Source organism: Myotis daubentonii, chromosome 14 (assembly GCF_963259705.1).
Source record: "Myotis daubentonii chromosome 14, mMyoDau2.1, whole genome shotgun sequence".
Taxonomy (NCBI): domain Eukaryota; kingdom Metazoa; phylum Chordata; class Mammalia; order Chiroptera; family Vespertilionidae; genus Myotis; species Myotis daubentonii.
The window spans coordinates 36,327,342-36,352,596 of NC_081853.1; the positions used below are offsets into that span (position 1 = coordinate 36,327,342).

General features: G+C 36.3%; 1 protein-coding gene across 1 annotated transcript; it reads right to left on the reverse strand.

Annotated features, from left to right (window-relative positions):
- Nucleotides 1-4,911: 4,911 nt before the first annotated feature.
- DAZL (deleted in azoospermia like) lies at nt 4,912-21,293 on the reverse strand. The gene is made up of 12 exons (XM_059663611.1): nt 21,182-21,293; nt 20,050-20,075; nt 14,577-14,723; nt 14,213-14,304; nt 13,603-13,654; nt 12,669-12,732; nt 12,439-12,578; nt 11,009-11,080; nt 10,258-10,308; nt 9,323-9,439; nt 8,077-8,175; nt 4,912-4,965 (listed from the first exon to the last, which is right to left on the reverse strand). The coding sequence occupies exons 1-12, from the start codon at nt 21,291-21,293 to the stop codon at nt 4,912-4,914; spliced, it is 1,026 nt and encodes a 341-aa protein (XP_059519594.1).
- Between the last annotated feature and the right edge of the window lie 3,962 nt (nt 21,294-25,255).

The following is a 25,255-nucleotide window of genomic DNA, read 5'->3' on the forward strand; positions in this document are numbered from 1 at the left end:
CAGCTATCCCAAAACTAAGGGTAGCCGGAGATGAATACTAAGAGATGGCCATCTGGGGTAGTATTCCTCTAAGTGAGTGTTGCAGAGATCAGAATCCCCTGCAGGACTTAGTAAAAATGCAGATTACTAAACCTAGGCCTACAGAATAAGAGCATCTGAGAATGGAGCCCAGAATTCTGAATCTCTGAAAAGCATGATGGTTCTCATATTTTTTGACTTCCCTTTAAGATTGGTTATGATTGAGGAAACTTGCCCCCAAAAGATACAGGGCTGATCTGCTCATGGATATAACCTTGGGTGGTGAGTGAGATTCTATTTTGTCAAAGGCAGGTACAACCAACAAGAAGGATAAGCAGCAGTCAAGCCATGTTTAGAAAAAAAAAAGTGCAGAATTAAACTTTTCTCATTTAGCAAGTACATTGTTTAAATACTGTTCACACTATGAATGAAGCAGCTCAAACACTAAGTAGGGGATCAGCTTAAGTTAAAGCAAAGAGAAAATGCTCTATATTTTTAGTTACCCCCTCTCCATTCTCACTAAGCCAGTCAGATTTATTGTGGGGTGGGGATAGGGACTGAAAATATTAAAAATTTTATAGTGTTCAAGGGCAGAGAGGACCAGGCCACTGTAAATAGCTGATTTGTCTGTACAGATCAGTTGAGTGTCAACCCCACCTTTCTTCTATAGTAAATAGTTTCACCCAAGATTGAGCCAGAACAGTGGTCGGCAAACTCATTAGTCAGCAGAGCCAAATATCAACAGTACGACGATTGAAATTTCTTTTGAGAGCCAAATTTTTTAATCTTAAACTATATAGGTAGGTACATTGTGATTAACTTAATTAGGGTACTCCTAAGGCTTAGGAAGAGCCACACTCAAGGCGCCAAAAAGCCACATGTGGCTCGCGAGCTGCAGTTTGCCGACCATGGAGCCAGAATAATGTCTCTATCCATTTTATTTTAGGGAACCACAATAGATGTGATTATAGTCTTAATGTATTTTTGCTAGATTTATTTTCTGTAAAAAAAGATCTGTTAGGATTATAAGATCTCCAACTTTCTGAACTGCATGAAATGTGCCTTTGTTGCAAATTTATAATCCCAATATCCCAGTCATGCAAGCATTTGTTCTATTGTTGAAGACTTAGTGCAACTGGTATCTGGGAATGATACGTGGGAAAAAGCAGATTCCTGGCTCACAGACTTAATGGAGGTGCACCTAAGATACAAAACCTCCATGTGCCTTGGGAAAATAGAGACTCAAGTGGAAAACTTTGTTTCAGACCAGTTAAAACCATAAAATATAGCTAACATAGAGCTTAACTGTACAGTGGTAGTTTCAACTTCTGTATCAAGAGATAATTTTTTTGCATTTGCTTGGGTTTGGCCCACAGCTACAACCATATTGGACAGATGTTTTTAACTCTAAATGCAATGCAGAATTACCTATCATTTCTTTGCTATGCAGATTGAATATTTTGCATGAGCATTCAAAAACGCACGTTTATAGTTTGAACTTCTTATGTTTATTGTTTTCTAGTACCAAAAGTACGTCTACAGATGGGAAATTCAGTCTTTGATGATGGGTGGTATGGAATTACTCAAAAAGATTCAGTTACACACAGACGTATTACACATAATGTTGGGAAGGGCCACATTACACAATTATCAAAACATGTACAGGAGCAATCCTCATTTAGGAGACATGTTTCAGGAATTCCAAATGATCATACTCAGCAGCTGGGCCTATTTGAAAGACTTGGTCAATGGAAAACACTGTCGCTTTTCTCCCCCTTATGGTTTCCCATCCTCGCTATTGCCATATTTGCAAAAGCAGAGTAGCAGGCTGTTTTATTGCTACTGATCCTTATTATCCTCAAATGATGGCAATGAAAGCTGGCAAAGCAATTAAGCAATGTGGCAGCCCATTTTCATGAGTTTACCTTTAAAGACAACCAAGAGAATTTTAAGAGATGTGGGTAGAGGGCTTTACAATGCTTTGGAGTATTTATTTTTGAAAGTCAGCGAGTTCCTTGCAATTTAAGGATGCTAATCAATATTGAATTATTTTGAACAATTACAAAGATAATATGTTCTTAGGCAAGAAAAAAATTATGCAGAATACTCTTCTTACATGGGTGACCAACCTTTTTGGAGTCACTTGATTTTGCCATAACTTGCAACGTTTTCAAAAAACAACAAAGTACTGTATGAAATTTATTTTTTAATCCCAAAGACTTGGTTTTCTGTTGAGAATTTTGTGCTAAACCTTAACTGCAAATGTTTAAAATATCAAGTCGGTATAAACAAACTTTTTAAGATATATGTAGTTTTAGAGCCTTAAAATGTTTATATAGCATAGGAGTACCCAATGGGGGAAATTTCCTCTCCTATGGCCTCAACTTATAGAACAGGGAGTACTGGAGCTAGAACTAGAAGAGGTGGTAAATAATGATCTTTTGGGTGCATTTTCATCTGAAGTAAATGCAGTATGAAAAATCTAAGCTTTATTTTTGGTAACTATTAATACTCCAAAATTAAAGGGCCCACAGAGATTGGGCCCAAAGTGTGCAGTAGACAGAGTGAATGCTCATAGTCCAAAATGAGGGACTCTGGCCATGAGACTGCAGAGTCATAATTGACACTTCAGCATTCCAACTGGTACTGCACTATTGATGTACTGTGTTGAAACTCTGTTAACCATTTCCAACTCGGCATTAGGAGGGATTATTTTCTCATGAATACCCATCTCTTAAATTCGTAACAGAAAGCAATAAAATACAATGTAGAAAAATTTGCTTTTTTAAACCAATTCTGCCAGATTAACAAATTGAACAATATATAATTTCAAGAATCTAAACCTTGTCACATACTACCCACCCAACTCCCCACCACTTATTGAAATGATGTCACATGAATAAATAAGTCAGAATGTTTCTGGAAAAAAAGTTTATTTCTATTTATTAATTTATGCAAAAACAGTATCAGCAATATGTAATAGGAACATACTTTTAAGTTTAAAATTAATTTTTCATTTTGAAAGGTTCAGGACTTTGTCTCTTCTTTCTACCTTACCATTTTTAAAATAAGTACTTCAGTCCAATAAAACAGCACACAAATGAAAAGTTTATTTCCTTACTTCAAATCATGTAAGTGGCTCTTTAGAATTTAGATATCATTTACAGTAACCTGGAGATTTAATCACAGAATTATACATGTAAGAATGTCATAGCATACACAAAAGATAGTACAGAGAATTTTAAAAAGGACAAATTTCAGGGTACTTTCAAATTATAAGGAGTAGAAAGCCCTTTTGTGGGATATGTAAGTTAAAAGACTCTTCCCCTTCAGATTCAGAATAAAAATTACTTGGTATTATAAGAGAGCAATGGGCACTGATGATATGGCCCATGGTTCTTGTATTAGATTAGGGATAAAAGGAGTCTTCATGTTTTAGTGAAGGGGCCAATGAAAGAAAGGCCAGAGAGCCATTTTAAACTCATGTTCATGGCAGATCAGATGATGCTGAGACAAGTGTTTCCCTTAAAAAGGTATTACCACATTGCTACATTTCCAAGGCTTAGCCTTCTAACTGCCCATACTTCTACTTCTCATCTTTACATTACCTGTTCTAGGAGCAAACCTTCTGGAAAAATGATGTTACAAACTGGAAAAGCAAGACTGTGGGTACAGCAATAGGGCTTTGGTGCTCTAGTTGTTTGTCACAATATATAATGTCTAATGAGGAGACTAGTAAATCTAGAAATGGATTCTTCACTGAGTATATTCTTGGGATATGCTTACTAAACAACTTTTGTGATTCAGAAACACCAAGACTACTTTGACTCTCTTGGACATGTTTTACTTTTTTAAAAAAGGTAATATAATAGGCTCACAAACAAAAATAAAAATCTGTTTGCTTTTTAACAAATAACTAATCTTTTAATGTTTTTATAAAAACAATTCCTTTCAGATACTCTGATTAACCTTTAAGTGACATAAAAAAGCTTCAGCATTCTTTATTACCAATATTTTGCACAATTTAAGATACGTTTAGCATTTCAAGGGAAAAAAAAATTTTAAAGAAAAAAAGGAGAATGGTAGCTCACCAAGAACCTATGTACCTAGTAAAGTTTAGTTTGTCTTGGATTATTTAAAAAAATAGGTCGAGAATTTTAGTTATCTAATTATCATCCCAATCAAATATGGTTATCTGTGTGGATTCTAGATAAAAGATAAAATATTTCCAACTAATAAGACCCACTGATTGGACTGTTTGTTCCAATTTTAGTATATGAGCTGCCAAAGCGAGCACTGGACTGTTTGTTTAGAATTGGTTTTACTGGGTTTAGATAAGGAAGACTTCAATAAAGCTAACTATATAATGAGTTCCACTGATTAAAAATGCAGTTTTAAAAACTATGCTTTTGCAGTTAATTTCTAGACAAATCATAAATGTAAAGCACAAAATTGTAAATACTGTACTACTCACAGGTACTTGTTAGAGAAGTGAAACACTTGTATTCAAACTATCAAAATTCTGACCTTTCAAAATAGTAGGTTGGCTAAGACAATTTTTTGAAAATCAGCATTTACTTTTAAACTGTTAAAATGTCAATTTCAATTCCTTCTTAAAAAAACCCTTACAGATAAATCTTAAAAGTTGTTCCTTTCAGTCTCAATTATTTTTTACTTTCAACTATGTATTTAACACAGAACCAAGTTTCTAAACATCTAATGAAAAACAGTTTCAATGTAAAATAAAACTAGGCAATCTAATACAGCTTGTATAGTCTTAATGTGTTTTATCAATACTCAGAATTAAATTTCTATAACAGTGAAAAACTTTCAGTCTCTTCTTAGTATTCAAACCAGCAACTTCCCACGAGACTAGAAAGTTAGAAAAGAGGATCAAACAGATTTAAGCACTGCCCGACTTCTTCTAAAATGATGCACTCTTTTATCCTACAAAAGACAGAAACAGTCCTTTTTATTTCATTGAAAATATCCTATTAGCGCTATGAACTAAGAGAGTTGTGAAATTTTGGGTTTAAAAACTATAAATGAGAGAAAAGTCATCCTTTTTGGAAAGTATTCCTGAATTCTGATGACAAATGTATCAATGAACTAGTTTTATTCAACAATTTAATTAAAAAATAAAACTTGGTAATCTCAGAAACAGAGAACTTAGAATCACTACCATTTTATGCAGATTCTTAAATTAATGATTTGGCAGTGATGACCCAAAGGTAATTGGTGAAAATATATGTAATTTCAAAAAACACTGGTTTTACTAACAAAAGTGCATTTGGTACAAATTATAGCTTGAGAACAGCACTGCACTTCAATCTGAAATTCTATGCTTTTAGATTAAAAGTAAAACTTTTGACATATTTAAAAGCATATCTTTCACCTGTGATGAAGATACATCACTCTTTGGGAAATGAAATAAAAAATTAAAAATATATATGCAACTTTTTCCTTTCATTTTATGTTGAGCAGATAGAAGGAATATGAGTAAATCAGTAATAACACAATAGTATTTTCTTCTCTACATATTAGGGTGTTTTTTTTTAAACCCTACCCTTTTCCTAGGGATAAATTCAGTTGTCATATAAAGAAGGGTAACAGGAAATTATTTAATTGTTAGGGTAAAATCTTATTTAGGTTAAAGCCCAGAAAAGTGGTTACAAACGGAAGTCTCTTCAAAGATCAGGTAGAATAAGAAAAATTATGGAGAAGCTGAAATTTAGACAAAAGATTGGAATTTACCATGGAAATAGTATATAACCTGCCTCAATGCATTTAAATTCAACTAAAACAATAACATTTAGCCAATCAAAACAGTTCTAAAGGCCAGATAACTGTAGGCTATCAACTTCTGATTTCTGCATAGTGTGTCTAGCCCAGAGGAGCAAAAAACTCTGGAAGGTTCAAAAACTCTGGAAGCTTTTGTCTAATACCAGCTGAAAACTCAAGTTTAAAGACCATGTTCTGCTTTGCAAAAAAATCGATTAGGAACTACTTATTTAACCTTCCGAACTTTGGGAAAGGAAAGCTGTGATACAATACCAGTTCTTTCCCTTTAAGTTAGACTATGTAGAATGAAACAACAAAAGAACAAATGTCACTTTAAATGAGTATTTACTCCCTGTGGAGAAGATGGTAAGAACTTAATCCTGCTATGGCCCTATTCTTCTGTATTACAGAAAGTCCTTAGTATACCCTTCCAAAAAAGGCTTTAAGCTTCATTCTATGTCATTTCATAGATGGAAAAAACTATTCTCTTTCCCTGTTTTAAAACACAAAGCAATGGTTAAAAACTTCCTTTTGAATGTAAAATGGTGTAGTCATTTTGAGAAAATTCTGGAAGTCCCTAGAAAGGTTAAACATATTACCATTTGACTCAGCAATTGCATTCCTAGGTATATACCCAAGAGAAATAAAAGCATATGTCCACACAATAACTTGTACATAAATGCTGAGAGCATTACTGCCAAAAAGTGGAAACAATGCAAGTCTATTGAGTAATGAATGGGTAAAATGATATATCCATAAATAAAAAGAAATAAAATTCTGATCCCTGCTGTAACACTGATGAACCTTTAAAACATTATACTAAGTAAAAGAAGCCAGTGGCAAAAAGCCAAATGTATTATTCTATACTAGAGGCCTGGTGCATGAATTTGTGCACAGGTGGGGTCTCTCGGCCTGGCCAGTGATTGGGGCCAATTGGGTCTGGCCCTCCGGGAGGAGGGACCAATGGGAGGTTGGCTGTGGGAGCTCCTGTGTTGAGTGTCTGCCCTCTGGTGGTCAGTGTGCATCATATTGACCAGTTGTTTGGTCAACTGGCCAAGTAATGACGACTTAGTCATATATATATAGATACATATATGAAATGTCTAGAATAGGCAAATCCTTAATAACAGTAGGTTAGTGGTTGCTAAGACTAGAAGAGTTGGGGGTAAATGGAGAGTGACTGCTAATAGGTAGGGGGTTTATTTTTGATGTGACTAAAATATTCTAAAAGTGATTATGGTCATGGCTTGCAAATATACTAAAAAGTACTGAACTATACACTTTAAAGGAGTGAATTGTATTATACTCAATAAACATGTTACTTAAAAAAACAACAAAAATGCCCCTTTACTAAGCACATACAATATTATTCCCTCACTGGAGTGAACAGTTAGTTTCTTTTCATATTCACAGACTGAGAACTAAAGAGAGACCTTTAGTCTTGTGTCTTCTCATTTTAGACTTATAAAAACTGGAGCCTTGCCAGCACCGGTTTGGAGCGTCGGCCTGCGGACTGAAGGGTCCCGGGTTCGATTCCGGTCAGGGGCATGTACCTTGGTTGCGGGCACATCCCCAGTGGGGGGTGTGCAGGAGGCAGCTGATAGATGTTTCTCTCTCATCGATGTTTCTGGCTTTCTATTCCTCTCCCTTCCTCTCTGTAAAAAATCAATAAAATATATTAAAAAAAAACAACAACAACAAAAAAAACTGGAGCCTTAACAAAATTTATATGACTTGTCCAAGGTGATAAATAGAACCAGAATCAGAAACCAGACTTCTTTAAATTCAAACACCCATGTTCTCTTCCACTCCACCAACTCTCAATCAACTTCCATTTCTTTCTACTCAGCTTTGTATTGATTCACTTTACCTCTTTGCCCCCTACAGAGTTCAAGTATGTCATCTGAGTAATCAATTTCTTTGCTCTCTTTAGTCCAATATACACGTACTCTTAAGTTCTGTTTTCTGTATCTAAAAACGTTTCTATTTCATCAAGTTAATATTCCCTTTCAACTCTCTTTTTTCACAAACTCTTTCAATTGTAAGCTTTTGCTAAAGGTTTGTCCCCTAAGAACAAACTATACTACATCAAGGTTTGAGCAACATAAAATGCATTACCAGGTAAAACTCACCCATAGTGGTTTACTGGGTTACAGTCAAATGCAAGAGTTCAATTAAATGTTCTATATAATCTCAAAATGTATATACCACAGGAAAAAAAGATGCTTTGTGGTTGACAAATGTGCGTTTTTATCCTGTGTGCTATTCCTTTCATACCTTGAAGTAGTCATCTTGAGTAACAACAGAGTTTCTCAGTCTGTTCTCTGGATTAAACAGACAAGATACCACCGTCTGTATGCTTCGATCCACAGATTTCTGAAACACAGACGTTTTCTGTAATCTAAAGACTATTCCTTTTACTTAACTGTTAACAAGCCCTTTTTATATAAAGTTTAAAGAATAAATACACTTATTTCTAAAGAATTTTTAGGGAATTCATAATTCTTAACCACATAGAATGTCACTTAGAATGTAACTTTTCTACCGAATTCAAGAAATACTTAGAACCTTAGTGATAGAGTACTGATTTTAAAGGCTCAATTTAGTAAAACCCTAAGATATTAGCTTAAGGCTCTTTAATTTTTCCTATTAGATAAGAAATAGTGAACTCCAACATTTCTAGAAAAAAATACTCAGGATAAAAACCTGATATTATAATTATACTTTGAGCTATTTTAATACTGTTTCCAAATTTCAAATCATATATCAAATCAGGGAATTTCTTCACCCTATATAGTTCAGTAGTTCTTGACCTTTTTTTCCACTGAAAAACACTTGGACAAAGTTCACATACTACAATGAAAATTCTCCACTGTTACCCATATTCCCACCCATTCAATTAAACATAAGACAATTCAAAAGTGAGAACACTGTTATTATAAGAATTTGCTGTAATGATTAAAAAAAACTGTCTACTTCAATATTTTAATTATTATTAGTGACTCCACCACTCCTGAAAACTACCATGTATAATGCTATAGAAAGAATACTATAAATAACTGCATGTTACTATTTAGCTGGTAAATGTTTAAATTGGTAAAAAAAAAACAACAAAAAAAAACACCACACACACACACAAAAACACAACAAAGAACAAACAGGTAGGTATAATTCGTACTAATTCCTCTTTTGCAGAATAGGAGGCTTGAGGAAACTTGCCATTGCATTCTGTTAAGTCATGTTAATACAATACTTATTAAAGTATGGTTTTAAAAAAGAATAAAAATGAAATTGGAACAGAGGGAAAGAACTACTAAATTAGAAATTATATTTATATACTAAAAATTTGGGGGTACCTGGAATTTCATCAACTTTAACATAAACTGACATATTATCAATTACTCAAGCTTTTTCATTTATGACTCCCATATTTAAATTTGGGAAAAGATGCTCATTTCTCAAAGGGCCATTATTAAAACTTGAAAAAATAAATATAAAAATGTTAATAAAATTGTATGTTTGCCTTTTGTGGGCCATTTCCAGAGGATGGAGTAGTAGCTTCATGAACCGAGCATTCACTTGTCAAAATTTCAGCTCCTGAATCAACTTCATTACAGTGGTAGTTAACAGCTGCATAAACCTGCATTTAAAATGATAAAAGTATAATTAAAGGGATGTACATTAGACACACTTCTGAACAACCTATTCTTCAAAATGGTGAGATGATACTGAAAGTTTAAATGTGCATCATGCTGAAGTTCAATTACATTACAACAGAAACTTTATTTTAAACTGAAGCTGAAATGCAATAATAAGGCAATCTTTTATTTTGAAATGTCTTTTAAGCCTCAACACAATCAGAATTGGAAGTGCTCTAAAAAAAAAAAAAAAACTTCAAATTATAGGGAATGGAAATTTCCTAGCACCTGAGAATTTTAACTCATATTATATCCTTCAAATATCCAGTCCTGATGAAAGACAGAAGGTAATAAAGATTTAGGTATTTTAGAGGTAGCACTTTTTTTACTCCCTTTCTTATGTAACATACAGCATATTACAGAAAAATATTACTTTCTCTCTCTTCAACAGACATTTTTATAGGTAGGAAACTAGAAGCAGATTCAATACTAATTCTAAATCCATAGAATTAGCATTATCATAGCTATTAATACTACGTTTCTTGGGTTGTATATTCTATCAGTAACGAATTAAACACCTGTTGTATGCAGAGTGGCCATTGTTTAAGCAAAAACAAGCTGAGAAACAAAAAGCAGTTTCTCCCAGGGAGTATACATTTGAGTTGACAAGAAATTAATGAACCATAACACATAATGTAAAAGGGCAATTAAACATGTTTTGAGGCATACATGATATGGCAAAAGCTCAAAAAATATTATTAATAGTTAAACAAAAAAATACTTAAGAACAGGAAGTATATATTTGGCTAATTCACCTTACCGGAGGTATAACATAACTCCTTTGTTCCCCAGTAGACCATTGTGGTGGCATCTTAAAAAAAAGGAAATATTTAAATATTCCTACACTTTTCACAAAGATATCAGATAGACAATGTTGGGGTATTTGTCATGCTGGCTTCTTGAACTTCTTATAATAAAAGAAACAATGAAATAAAGTAGTACTTTATGTTTCTAATACCTGAGGATTTTATTATTACTTTCAAATATAAACTCTACCTTTTCCTCAATTTTTTGAGATTGGCAGTCAGGAAAACTCAAAGATAGTATTCTTTGAATTTATTACCATAGATATATGACCATGGATCATAGATATAGTCATATCTAGGAGCAGAGAAATTCAGAGAACTACTACTATCTTGTAGTAGCTAGCTAAAATAAACACTACCAAATATAACTGGAAGGAAATGTTCTAAGAATTGAGTAATAATTTTATTTCAATCTCTTCCCTGGTAAAAGTTTTAAGTCAGCCTGGGTGTTTCAGCTATTTGATAGTAAAGATGAGGAATACATAAAGGGAACACCAAATTTTGCAAGACAATACAAGAAAAAACTTACTGCTAAGTAGATTCCTGTCAAAATATCATTCCCTTATTTCTAATAATACAGGAGATTTAATTCAAAGTTTTTCTTAAATTTTAGGCATACTCAACTAATTTAAATGAAAAACTATTTATATAAATAAACGCCTCAATAATATTCCAAAGTAAATCATTTGTTCCCTCTTAAATTACCTGATAATTATAAACAGGCAGCTGATATCCGGTGATGACCTGAACTGGTGAAGTTGGATAAGGAGGATATGCCTGAAAATAAAAGTTTCAGAAAGAATGTAAAGAAGGAATATTTTCCCCAAAGAACAAATATATGAAAATGAAGAAATCTTAATTATTTTTCTATATGCAGTGCAGGACCCTATTTGAGGACTGGCTTCATAAAGAAAAAAGTATTCCCTAGGAGGAAGGGGTAAATAAGGGAAGTGACTGATTTTGCCAGCTTATGTTTCTATCATTTATATATTTATCACCACTCAGAAGTTCTTTCTTACACTGGTGACAAGACTTTATTAGGACAGATTTCTGTGTTAAAGTTATATTAATACATCTATTTCTCTGTAAAAATACTTTTAGGTAGTTTTGTATTTCTTTGACAATATCATGGGGGTAATGTGTAGTCAATGTATAGTCTTCCTAAAAACTTATGGCTCTTTTTGTATTTTACTTCTAAAATTTACAGGCAATATACAACCCAAATGGGAAAAGAGGCAGTAAAATATACTACATCTTTCAATAAATATTACTGATTAAAAACTTCTAGGTAGTAGTATATATGAATATAGCCAGAATAGGTAATAACACAATAAATGTTAGGAACAAGTGTTTTTTTTCTTCTAGCCATGTTTAGGACAAGAAAAATAAAAAATATACACTACACTTCAGGTAGATAGAAAATGTAAACAAAGGAGAGACACTGCAGTACTATTTATTTTTCTGTTTCTTTTATGCAAATCAAATGTCTTTTAAACTGAAGAAAAGAAAATGAAGGAAATAAACACTATCATCATAGGAGATAGTAAATATTCCACATACCACTTCAAATATTGAAGTAACCAACCAGGACCAAATTGTATGCCAGATTTATAGTTTACAAGTACAGTTAAGTCATCAGAAACCTATCCATTCTAGAACCAGAATATATCCAGAAGTCAGCAATCTCTATGGGGAGGCATCTAGACATTGCACATACGGAATAACTAGACAAATGGCTAATAGAGAGGAATAAACAAGGCAGACTCATGAGAAAATCTGCCTTCATATATTTTATGAGTTATTATATAAGGCAAAAAAAGGAAAAGACATGTTCTTTGTGGCTACAGAGGTCAGTTTTAAGATAAAGGTTTACAAACTATATAGAAGCAGATTTTAGCTTAGAATAAGGAATAACTAAGAATGACAGACTTACAAAAATAGATTTCCTGTAGCCTTAAGTATTCAAACAGAAACATTGTTATCACTTATTTATGGAAATTGTGTATGTAATTCCACAGGAGATAAGAAGTGAGACTAGCTTACTTTTAAGGTACTCCCATCCATAAGATTTCCAATACGAATAAAATGAAAAAACAAAACAAAACAAAAATCACAGGAACGTAGGTATTTCTTACCTGAACATACTGAGTTATAGGATTCAGCATGGTTGAAGGCTGCACGTAAGTTTCAGCATTTGGATTACTCCAGACACTCTGAAACTGTGGTGGAGGAGGAGGATTAAAAACCAAAGGACGTGGCTGCATATGATAAGCACCTTTGTAAAGAATAAAAAGAAAACAAAGCCTATTTTTAGTTCTCTGAAAAGCTACACGTGTCAACAAGAAAAATTCCTTTCTTTACTCACATAAATTTTGCTTCCTGATTGCAGGGCCCAGTTTCAGCTTTTTACCATGGAAATTTATCTGTGACTGAAAATAGTAACAAAAGTAGAATCAATTTTAAAGTCTTTACTTCCAAGGCTTTCATAAACATCCTAAATGTTCTAAAAATGTCTACTATCAGAGAAGATCAGTGGTAAGAACACAGTAAATAAAAAAAGTTTATCTGAACCTTACCATCACTACTCAAGTGTCAAGAGGTGTCATGGAATTTGATCAAAACCTTTACATTCTGTCTCTAGTTCATGAAGCTAGATGCCCAATCAAAAACAAATAGGTTCTCACAAGTTATGTAAGATTACTCAAGTACGGATTTCAAAAAAGAAGTACATCTATCTCTGCATTTTATATTTTTATTAATTTCAGAGAGTAAGGTGGAGGGAGAGAAAGATAGAAACATCAATGATGCCCTGACCGGTTTGGCTCAGTGGATAGAGCGTCGGCCTGCGGACTGAAGGGTCCCGGGTTCGATTCTGGTCAAGGGCATGTACCTCGGTTGCTGGCACACCCCCGGTAGGGGGTGTGCAGGAGGCAGCTGATCGATGTTTCTCTCTCATTGATGTTTCTAACTCTCTCTCTCTCTCCCTTTCTCTCTGTAAAAAATCAATAAAATATATTCAAAAAGGAAAAAGAAAAAAAGAAACATCAATGATGAGAATCATTGATCGGCTGCCTCCTGCCCACCCCACACTGAGGATTGAGCCCACAATCTAGGCATATGCCCTGACAGGGAATCACTGTGACCTTCTGGTTCATAGGTCAGTGCTCAACCACTGAGCCATGCTGGCTGGGCTTTATCTCTATATTTTATATGACTGAATATGTATCTGGGACTCAAGTAATATTAAACATTGCATCCAAAATCTAATTAAAAGATTTTCCCATAAGAAGACTACTTACTTCTACTATCTTCTGCACATCCACATCATTATAAAATGAAACAAATCCATAGCTAGAAAGGCAGATAAATAAAGTATAAAATCATCACCATAACTGAATGTTTTAAAACTTCAAGTATTCTATGAAATAATTAACAAAAGTGATAATAATGAAGTATGAAGAATACACAGATAAATATTTTTAAGATGTACATGATATTCTATAAATATTACTGCTTTTTTTTTTCTTACAATTAAAGTAGTGTGAGAACCTTATTTATTAACAGGAAAGTCCCATCTAGAAACCTAAATATAATTTACTGTCTATGGCAAAAAGGTTAAAATTTAAAATATGGTGAAATGTGCAAAAAAACCCAATTCTTCAATAAAATTAATTAATCCACTTAAGTTAAATAAATAAAGATGGGAAATATTTAAATGCAAATACTAGGAAAATGATTAAATGAAAGAGCTGGCAGCAAATTTTTATCTCCATGAAAAAAATTAACAAAGCAACGAATTTCATTTATAGAAGTACATATAAAATACCAGTTTTGAGTTCTGCCTCTAGTAATCTACAAACTAGTTCATATGTTGTATTTTATATTTCATATTCAGCATGTTTTACTTACCCTTTGGATACACCAGTTCGATCCGTGATTATCTTCACTTCTTTTACTGAACCATATCTAGCAAAGAAACTTCTAATTTCAGTTTCATCCATCTATAGAAAAGAATTTGACTTTTAAGAGTAAATATTCAGCATTCGAAAATTTCAATTCTATAAAAGAAGATTTGATGATGTGGAACTATTTCACCCAAGTATCCTCAAACTACCTGTAGCTCTTTGTCAAAGATACTTTCAGTCCCCATAGGTTAAACACAAAACTAGTTCCAATACTGCATGAAGTACAAAATCCTTATGTTTGCAATAAGCACAAAAATCCCATTATTCCTAAGACATATTTTTAAATAAATTAAATATGAATACAATACCCTAACATCAATTCCACCAACAAAAACTGTGTTTGGCATGATTTTGCCTTCAGGTAAAACATAGCCTTGGCTGGTCGTAGATGATGAGGACTGGGTGCTGGCCTCTCTGGAGATGGTTGACTTTTGAGTCTCAGAATTTGTAGCAGACTGTAATTTGGTAAACAGATATAGAGATATTATCAGTAGATATACAGGCAATCATACAATGTGAACTATAATTCTTTAAAGTATAAAACATTTTCATATAAATTATTTTCATTTTAAATTAGTTAACAATATAGCTTAGTTCAGGCTCAGGTGTAATCACAGCGGATCAGCATGAAATATTAACAAAAGGGTATATAGTACTTACTTAGCCTTAGTGTTGCTCATTGCCATTTCTTATGGTAGAATACTGATTTTATATTGAGTTTATGAAAATACTATGTGAATTGGTAAAAAATAATTAGCAAATTCGGGTTTGTAAAAAATAAATTTATTAAAATTATCCTATTCTATGCCAATAAGCAAATTTTCATTTTATAAGTAACTTATTAAACAGTATGGTAAATTTTTTTAAAAGATAAAATTTTAATTTTTTAAAAAAATATATTTTATTGATTTTTTGCAGAGAGGAAGAGAGAGGGATAGAGAGTTGGAAACATTGATCAGCTGCCTCTTGCACACCTCCCACTGGGAATGTGCCCGCAACCAAGGTACATGCCCTTGGCCGGAATCGAACCTGGGACCTTTCAGTCCGCAGGCTGACGCTCTATCCACTGAGCCAAACCGGTTAGGGCTAAAAGATAAAATTTTAAAAGCTGCATAAGAAAGAAAACAAAAATTTAGGTTTAAAATAATTTCTAGTCTTATTTTTCTATTCACTAAAATTAACATGGATTTTATAATTAGATCTAGAGGCCTGGTGCATGAAATTCGTGCACAGATAGGGTCCCGAGGCCTGGCCGGAGATCAGGGCTGATCGGAGTCTTCCTTCCCCCAGCTGCTGGCTGCTGGCCAGCACCTTCCTTCATTCCACACCGCACCCTGGTGATCAGTGCTTGTCATAGCAAGCAGTCGAACTCCTGGTCGGTCAAACTCCCGAGGGGACAATTTGCATATCAGCCTTTTATTATATAGGATACTCCTTGTGTTAGTATGCTTGCTTACTTTGGAAAGGACCACAAAAACATTATGTGCTCACATATAGCTCCTAATAAAAAAGGGCTTATTATCCTTATCCCTAATGCTAAGATGTTCAAAGCATCTTTTGAAATAACATTATCAGTCTTACTGATAATTTTAATTTTCACAGTGGGTTGCTAGATATATATACCATCTTTATTTTCAGAAAAAGAGACCCACATATGAAACTCATTGTTTTCCTGGATTCTGGTCAGAACTCTGTCTTTAGTCTTCCCACACTAAGGTTAATGTAAATTTCTCTGAAGCAGAATTTATTGGTAATATATTCTGGAAAGGTAGTATAGGATAATGAAACAAAAATTGATTTAGTCAGGAGATGTAGGTTTCATGTCCCTTACTAGGTTATAAGTCACTTACTTTGCAGCAGTTTATTGCTGGGAAAATTGCTTGGAGAATGAGATGAAATAACATCTGTGAATTCATTTTGAAAAGAGTATGCCAATATAAGTTACTGAATTTTCAATAGTTAAAAAAGTTTACTTCCTGGTTTTACTACTGACTTACTAATTTTGTATACACTTTATTAACAACTAATTTGAATTGGAACTTCAAGAAATTATTTTATGGTACATCTGCCTATTTGAAATTCTTTTATAAAATGCTTATTGATTATAAGAGCTAAGTACAAAAGGCAGGAAAAGAGAGATAAAACTATTACACTTCTGTTTATGGAGGAAAACAAGGACAAAAGATTCTACAAACTGCTATACTAATTAGAGATGAAACAAAAATTGTCAAATCACACATTTTGTGCGTTTTGGCTTTTCTGTATTAATTAGTGCTTATGATTGTTATTTTGGACTTCTATTTGAATAATTAATTCTTTCTTTTAACTATGATATGGTAACATTTCATGACAATTAGGTGGAGAGAGTAATCTATTTCTAAACTTTTCCCATTATAAAACATAAACATTGCAATTTTTTTTATAATTTTAGTTTTTTTCTAAGTGGGACTTTATTATAGAAGCCACATATATTGAACTATTGAGAACCTGACTAGATTTCTCTCATTATTGGATAGACAATTTACCAACTCCTTTCAATCAGAATTCAAAATTCCAAAACACAATACAGTGATTCTGTAATTCCTATTAACTTTTTCTCTTTCTCAATTTCCCCTTCATTTGTGGATGAACTTTGGATACCCTTTAATTTAATAACTATTTACAATATTATTTGTGAATCTTACAGACGGATATTTTTTTAATTATATACAAACATATATACATATATTTGATTTCAGGATGGAAGGGAGAGGGAGAGAGAGAGAAACATCAACGATGAGAGAGAATCATTCATCGGCTGCCACCTGCATGCCCCACACTGAGGATCAAGCCCACAATCTGGGCATGTGCCCTAACTGGGAATTGAACTGGACCTTCTGGTTCATAGGTCAATGCTCAACTACTGAGCCATGCGCCGGCATGGCAGAAGGATGCTTTTTTTAATTCACAGGTATAACAACAGGCCATAAAACTGTGCCATATTATGAGGGGTTATATTAATGTATTGATTCTTTACCAGGGGAGATTTTGCAGGATAGGGGCATTTTTGGTTGCCACAACTGAGTGCTGCTGGGTATCTGGTAGATTGAGGGCAGGGACACAATAAACATTTATAATGCAAAAGGCTGCCCACCACAACAAAGAATTATCTAGCCCCACATTTTAATAGGGTCATGTTTGAGAAACACCATGATAGTGTTGCCAGAATTGAAGAGAAACAGTTCTAATTCTCATATTCTATTTATAAAAGTAAAATGGGTATTTGAAACAACTAACAGTGATTTGGGAAAAAGAGAAAAAATCCATTAGATATTATAGGAAGTTTGACTTGGAGTTGGGTGTACAGATTGGCTGCCTGATTAATTGGGATATTAAATATAAAGTTCATCAAATTATTTTTACCAGTTGTCATAATGCCTTAAATTAAGGCACCATCATGTCCTAGTCCTTAGCCAGCAGGTGGCGCTCAAAGCTAACAAAGTAAGCAAAGTACTCCATTTTAACAAGACTGAACAGCAAGGATTTTAAAACTCCCACTGTGTGTATTTATATATAATTAGAGGCCCAGTGCATGAATTCATGCTCCGGTGGGGTCCCTTGGGCTGGCCTGCGGGGATTGGGCCGAAACCAGCAGTCCGACATCCTCTGAGGGGTCCCGGATTGAGAGAGGTCACAGGCCAGGCTGAGGGACCCCACCGGTGCACAAACATGCACCCGGGCCTCTAGTATGCATATAAAATCTTTGGTTAATCTCTTCCCTCCCTCCTGCCTCCCCCTCCCCTCTGAGATTTATCAGTCTGTTCCGTATTTCCATGCCTGTGCGTTGAGTGTCTGCCCCCTGGTGGTCAGTGCATGTCATAGCTACTGGTCGAATGGTCGAATGTTTTGACACTTAGCATATTAGCCTTTTATATATATAGACTGTAATTTGTATATACAATATCCATAACCAACAGGAAACCTTTAGTTACTTTTAAACTATTGCCAAAAATTCTCCACAATAAAGCAAAAAGATTAGTGCTAAAGTATCAATCTTAACCATCAATAGTATGCAGAAAATAAATTACATGTAAATTATATGTAAGAATAATTATTTTTCTTAATTACTGAAATGAACAATGCTGAGATATAAATAGGGTTGAACTTGGCCATCATATATAAAATTCTCATCACTTCTATTTATAGGATATATTTCCTGTAATAGTTAGTTGGATAACCAAATGACAATAACTAAAAGCTGAAATAAACATTGGTAATAAAACTCCTGGGATGTCAGCTCTTTAACAATATTATTTCATTCAATTACTACATGCAGGCAAACTGAGCTCTATATACACTGACCTAAAAAAAGTCTACAATTTGTATGCATCAGTTATATCCATAGAAGAAGCTAAAAAGGAGAAAAACAAAAACTAAGGAAATAGACAATCAGAATAAAACCTTTAAAAAAAGTCAAAGAATAAACTATTGGAGGAAAAAATCCAAAACAATAAACAATCCTGACAAAGCTAAGCAAGAAAAAGGATAAGAAAGCAAAAAGACACATTAGTTGTAAAAAGGAGGCTATGACCACAGATTATAAGAAAATGCTATTATATGCTCTATGGGAGTAAATTTGGAAATCTTGATGAAATGGCTAACTTTCTAGAGCAGCCGTGGGCAAACTACGGCCCGTGGGCCGGATCCGGCCCCATTTGAAATGAATAAAACTAAAAAAAAAAAAAAAAAAAAAAAAAAAGACCGTACCCTTTTATGTAATGATGTTTACTTTGAATTTATATTAGTTCACACAAACACTCCATCCATGCTTTTGTTCCAGCCCTCAGGTCCAGTTTAAGAACCCATTGTGGCCCTCGAGTCAAAAAGTTTGCCCACCCCTGTTCTAGAGAAACAAATTTTTTTTAAAATGTTAAGAAATGATTCCTAGGTTAGTTTCACTGAGAGTTTGTTTTTTCAAACTGTAAAGAGATCATTTGTGTGTTTAGATGGGGATAGGAAGGGCACCAAGACAGAAACAGTGGTAAATAGAAGAGGAAGTAGAAGAGAAAGAAAATTCTGTTTTCATTAAAAAAAAAAAACTTTTCGGAGGGAAAAAAAGAGTACTTCTCAATTCATTTTACAAAATTACCACCATCTGAATAACAAAACCTAATTAAAATGGTCCACTCCTGCCCCCAACAAAGATGTGAAATTCAAACAATATATAAAAATATATAAGTACAATTTATATTGGAAATGCAAGGATGGTTCATTCTTAGGAAAGCTATTATTGCAATTCACCAATGAAAAAATATTTGATAAAATACAGCATTCCTTTTTAAATTTTTAAAAAACCCAAATACAATAGAAATAGAAGAATTTTATTTGCTATCAATCTAATTCTAAGTCATCATCAGGCTTAACGTGAAACATTATATACTGATTTCCTTTGAAATTAGGAATAAGGGCACTTCCTTATGGCCACTAAATTTTTCTAGTCTATAATGACAAAGGGTTAATATTAATATAGAGTTCTCATAGATCAAGATAAGGAAAAATATCCAAGTAAAAAGGTAAATTAAGAATTTATATTTTAAAAGTTAATGACAAACTTCAATTTAACTAATAATAAACAAGCACATCAACATGGTCAAGTATTTTCCAGCTACCAGATTGGCAACTTAAATGGAGAATAGGTCACTCTACGCACCATCAATGGGAATATATACTAATACATATTTTATCAAGAGTCACTTGGAAAGATATGCAACTTAAAATTGTTATAAAATGGGCAAAACATACCCTGTGATTCCACTCCTGGCAATTTACTTCGAGGAATTAACAGAATAAGCATGTCAAAACATTTACACAGAAATTCTCATTTATAGTATTGTTTTTTATAGTATTATTTTAATATTAAAAACGTTATTCATTATAAGGGAATTTGCTAAAACGAGTAATAATACAGTCTTATACTCTAACATTATAAGTTTAAAATTATTTTAAACTTATCTTTGGAAAAAATATCCACTATATTAAGTGAAAGATGCAAGTTGTAAAACAGGATTATATATAGTATGGTACAACTTTTGTCAAATGAAATTTACCTATTTATATGCAATACATTCACTGGAAGGGCATAGACATCAAAATTTTAACAGGTGTTGGGACTAAGATGGACCTCTATTTTCTTATATTGATTACTTTCAAATGAGATGTTACTTTTTATAACCAGAAAAAAAGTCAATCTATTAGCGTTGTCCTCCTTTTCCTCTAAAAATAGAGAAATGGTTGTAAATAACTTACAGTAATGCGTAGTGATTAAATATGAATAACTACGTGACAGTTACAAAATTACTTACATATAATTATAAATTTGTATTCCAACATTTATACTAATTTAAGTTGTATATAAATTTCCTTCCTCTACCTCTTAAAATAGAGAGAATAACAATTATTATACAACCAATAACTACTCATGATATTTAATGCACTTGCGGCTTAGTGGTTGGTTAGCAGTGTTCACAGAGTTCTACCTTGTGGTGGGGCGGAATCAACTCCGTCTATTTACCAAGACTCACGTCCGTGTACAACCCGCAGAATACGACGGTGCGTACACTTGGTTTAAAGCTCCTGGTTTATCTAGAGACGAAAACTGTCCACAAGAGTAAAAAATTTTGAACTTCCCACATTTCCGGTCCCTCGGAAGCAAAGGCAGCTCTCTCTACGCGGGAGCGGAAAGGCCGCCCCCTGAGGCCCGGCCCCGCCCTTCGCCCTGCACTGCGCCTCCGCCCCTGCCCGTCGAGAGCTGCCTTTGCAGGCGGGCCGCCGCGAAAACACTGCAGGCCCAGCCCCTCGCTTGGCTCGCAGGCCGCTCCCTTCCAGACGCCCCCCCTCCCCCCCCCCCACAGGAACCCACCCCCCCAAGCCTCACTCGGACCCGGAAGGAGCCGCTTTCTGAGGAAACGCCAGCTCTCGAAGTCACGGAGCGGGTCCCTCAGAAAGTCTGCGCCAGGGGGCTTCCGGTGGCGACAGCCCGACGCCATCTCAGAGGCCCTCACCTCTCTGCACAGGGTGAGCTCGGGAAGGGAAGCGGGTGGGTGGGGGAGGGGGGAGCCCCGTACTCCAGGACCTGGCGGATCCCCACAGGCTAGTTCGGCCGGGGCGGGAGGAGGTGACGGCACGAAGGCCGCGGGCCTTGCACGTGGTCAGCGGAGGCCGCGCCCTTCCACCACACCTCGGGCTTCGGGCGGGCTCCTCCTCGCCTGCCCCAAGGTGCCATGTAGTCCGCCCTCCCCCCCCCCCCACCACCTACATCTTCTTTCTCCCCCCCACTCTTAGGCCGCGGCCTCGGGTGCACCCGGGCAGGCGCCTCAGACAAGAAGTCCAGGTGACCCCAGTCCCCCTCTGCACCTCGCCTTCCCCCTCAAAACTGAGTTTCAGCCACCCCTCAGGCCTTCTCCACTCACCATGATGGCGGCAGCGAGCAGTTCCGCTGACAGGGCTCGAGGGCGAGCAGAGGCTGCTCCTCCGGCACCACGCGTGGGTCTGCTGTTAGGTTCGCTGGTGCCCGCTGCCCGGCCTCGACTGGACAGCGGAGACAAGCCCGAGAAGAAAGGAAAGTCAGAGGTGGCGGCAGCGAGGCTCCCGAGTCCCGAGAGCCGCCGAGAGCCGCCGCGCGAGGCTGAGGGGCGCAGGGCACTGCGGCGGCCAGGGGGCTCTGGGAAGCACTCCTGCGCCTGCTCGGTCCTGGGGCTCACTCGTCAGAGCCGCCTCAGCCAATGGGTGACGGCTCCCGCCCCTGCGGGGGGTGGGGGGTGGGGGGTGGGGGGGGACCTTGCGGGGGATGTCGGCGGCCCCGTGGGGGTGGACGTGGGGGGCCTCACAGGGGGTGCGCGCGGGCCGAGGGCACTGTGCAGCCGGGTGGCGCCGTCCTTAGACAGACTGACGGACTGACCCACAGACTCCACACTTCACCCCGAAAGCGCCTTCGGAGCCCACTTGAATTTATTATGCACATTCAAATATATGTTAAAATTGAAAAAGACATTTTAATGTGTTCTGGGCTCTAATTTCAAAATGGCGTCCTGAATGCAGGGGATTTGTCCCGACGCGATTATCCCTAACGCTGGTCCCTAAATCAATGGAAATGCCTGCAGAAATAGAAAATAGAAACAAGTCTAAGCAGAATAGGGAACAAAAGGTAAAAGGAAATGAAGCATGGAGGCCTTTCTGTCAAATTGTAGATTGGATTAGATTAGATTATGAAAAATAACCAGTTTTGTCAGGCCATTCTGGATGTTCGTTTTTTAAAGAAGCATTATTGAAGTGCGTGCAATTAACAGGTATCACAGATGCAGGAGTTAACAAAACGGAGATATATATATATATATATATACATATATATATATTCCCGTTGGGAGTTTAAATTGTAAGGGAGAGTTTATCTTCCAGGCCTTCCGAGAAGCAGCGAGGCCTGCCGAGAGGATTCTAGAACTTTCTCGGGGTCAGGGAGACAGTGCCGAGAGCAGGGTGAGCTGTGGGGTGGTCGGGGAGCAGATCGCAACTCTGGGAACCGCTCCCCATAGCGGGTAGCTGACCGTGACTGTTACCTTCAAGCTTCACTTTTGTGCAAATGGAAGGCGCGACACTGTTCCCTGTGAGACGGCAGAACGGCGGACTTCGGGAGCCTGCACAGCTGTGTCACCACCAGCACCGCGCACGATCGGGTACAATAACCACCGACCTTCATTTTAATATGCCCTTAACCCATAAAAAATGAAGTGAAATCCTGAGATGCAAGAAGTTGGGATGAAAGCCAGAGCAGTGGCTTTTTTCCCTGGGTCTCCTCCGGCCCCGGATATGAGGGCTGGAGTGCAGGGTGACCAACTTTCCTGACTTGAGCGCTGAAAAACGCCGTTTCCCCGAAAAACCACGTCCCAGGCAAACCCGGGTGGTCGGCCATCGCAGGTGTGCAAGCGGCGGTTGGTCTCCGTAAGCCGAGCCTGAAGTGCGGGGCGGAGGGTAAGGGTGTGGAGTAACCCAAAATCTGAGCTGAAACTGAGTATCCTACCAAAGGCCGCTGTCCCCGAAAGAGCTTCCTTTCCTGAAGGCGGAGGCGGGACAGTTCAGCGTGCCCGGTGGACAAGCGGAGGAGGACGCTCGTCTCATTTCTGCACGAAAAGAAAAGATTTAATTCTGATGAAATTTTGAAACCCCAGACCTGAATTTCACCAAAGCACTTATGTTTTGTTGGACTCTCAAAATCTAGAAATTGACCCCCCGACCCCCCTTTCCTCCCCCAAAAGATCCCAGACAAGGTATATCTGGAATGCCTGGCAGAAACAAAGATAAACCGACCTGGAGAGGCATTTCTGTGAAAGCCTGAAGCATTCTCATAAGAAAAGGACTCTTTAAAGATAAACTCACAATGAGAAATTATAAAATACTATTTATTATAAATAAGAATGGCAGACAACAAAAAAAGATTAAAATGCCAAAAAGCTAAAGAAGAAGCTTCTTTTGTGTGTGTGTGTGTGTGTGTGTGTGTGTGTGTGTGTGTGTGTGTGTGATGTGTCTTTTATCTCAACTTATTTGGAGTAATACACTCTATTTTAAAGTCATTCTATTTAAAAGTCTAAAATAATATCTTTACTCTCCTCTTGGATAATCTGAAGTCCTTAGGATTTTTTTAAAGCTGCATACGGCCCTCCCTCCCAATTTATAAGGTACTAGAAGCCCAGTGCACAAAATTCGTGCATGGGTAGGGTCCCTAGCTGCTGCCAGCTGGGGGCGCCTCCCTCCCCCCAGCCACCTGCCCCTGCTGCCACCGGCCCGCCCCCTGGTCAAACTCCTGGTCGAGGGAACAATTTGCATATTAGGCTTTTATTATATAGGATTATTATTCACTATTTTAGTTCTATCATGTTTTCCTCCTATAAATTAGACATGTTTTTTAGACCCTCCCACATGTATAAAAATGGTTTGCGTACCAATTTTTTTTGCATATCTCAGTTCATTCTTCGGATTATTTGTGCCTGAAGTAAATTCTGTGGAATTTTCTTTAATGAGAATGGTAAGTTCTCAGATTTTCTTCCACCTGAAATTCTTTCATTTTGCCCTTTTTCATGAAGATAATTTTACTAGATATAGTATGATTCTACATTCACAGTTGTCTTTTTTTGGTCTCAGAATAGTGAACATATTCTACTTTCTTCTGGTTTCTGTTGATACTAAGAAATCTGCTGTCAATCGCTGGTTATGATCTGTTTTTCTTTGGTGTTTTGAAATTTCACAATGATGTGACTGGGTGTGGAGTTTTAAAAACTTCTGCTTATGAGTTTTTGAGCTCTCTGGATTTGTTGGTTAGCTTTCAAGAACTTAAAATACTTGACCCATTTTTTTAAAATATACATTTTATTGATTTTTTACAGAGAGGAAGGGAGGGGGATAAAGAATTAGAAACATTGATGAGAAAGAATCATCCATCAGCTGCCTCCTGCACACTCCCTACTGGGTATGTGCCCGCAACCAAGGTACCTGCCCTTGACCGGAATCGAACCTGGGACCCTTGAGTCTGCAGGCTGACGCTCCATCCACTGAGCCAAACTGGTTAGGGCCCATTTTTTTTTTTTTGTCAAAGATTAATTGGTTAAGGAATTTAACCTAGTTTTTATATTTCATATTCCATAAGCAATTCTTATAGTCATTTTTGTTTAGATCATGACTTTTTCAAAGGTTGGTGGTATTTTCTTGTAATTTGAGAAATCTTCATTTAATAGAGAAAGAAGAAGTATTATTTAAGATTACAATTGTCTGTAATCATTTCAGTGTGTTGAGTTGGTAGCATCATTCATATAAATTCAAAAATAAATCTCATATAATGATTCCTCATCCTTTAGAACAGCAATTTTCAACTGATGTTCCACAAGAATTTTTAAAACATGCAATACCTGACTATTTAGTAAGGGGAACTGACCTCTTTTCCCTTAGATTGTCAAAATTTAAA

Coding starts and splice junctions, on each gene's coding strand:
- DAZL (XM_059663611.1), bottom strand. CDS start 21,293: ATGGCGTCGGGCTGTCGCCACCGGAAGCCCCCTGGCGCAGACTTTCTG. Junction 20,076..21,181: donor GCGGCTCCTTCCGGGTCCGA/GTGAGGCTTGGG, acceptor AATTCCTCGAAG/TAAATTGCCAGGAGTGGAAT. Junction 9,440..10,257: donor GGAGTTATGTTATACCTCCG/GTAAGGTGAATT, acceptor TTTTAAATGCAG/GTTTATGCAGCTGTTAACTA.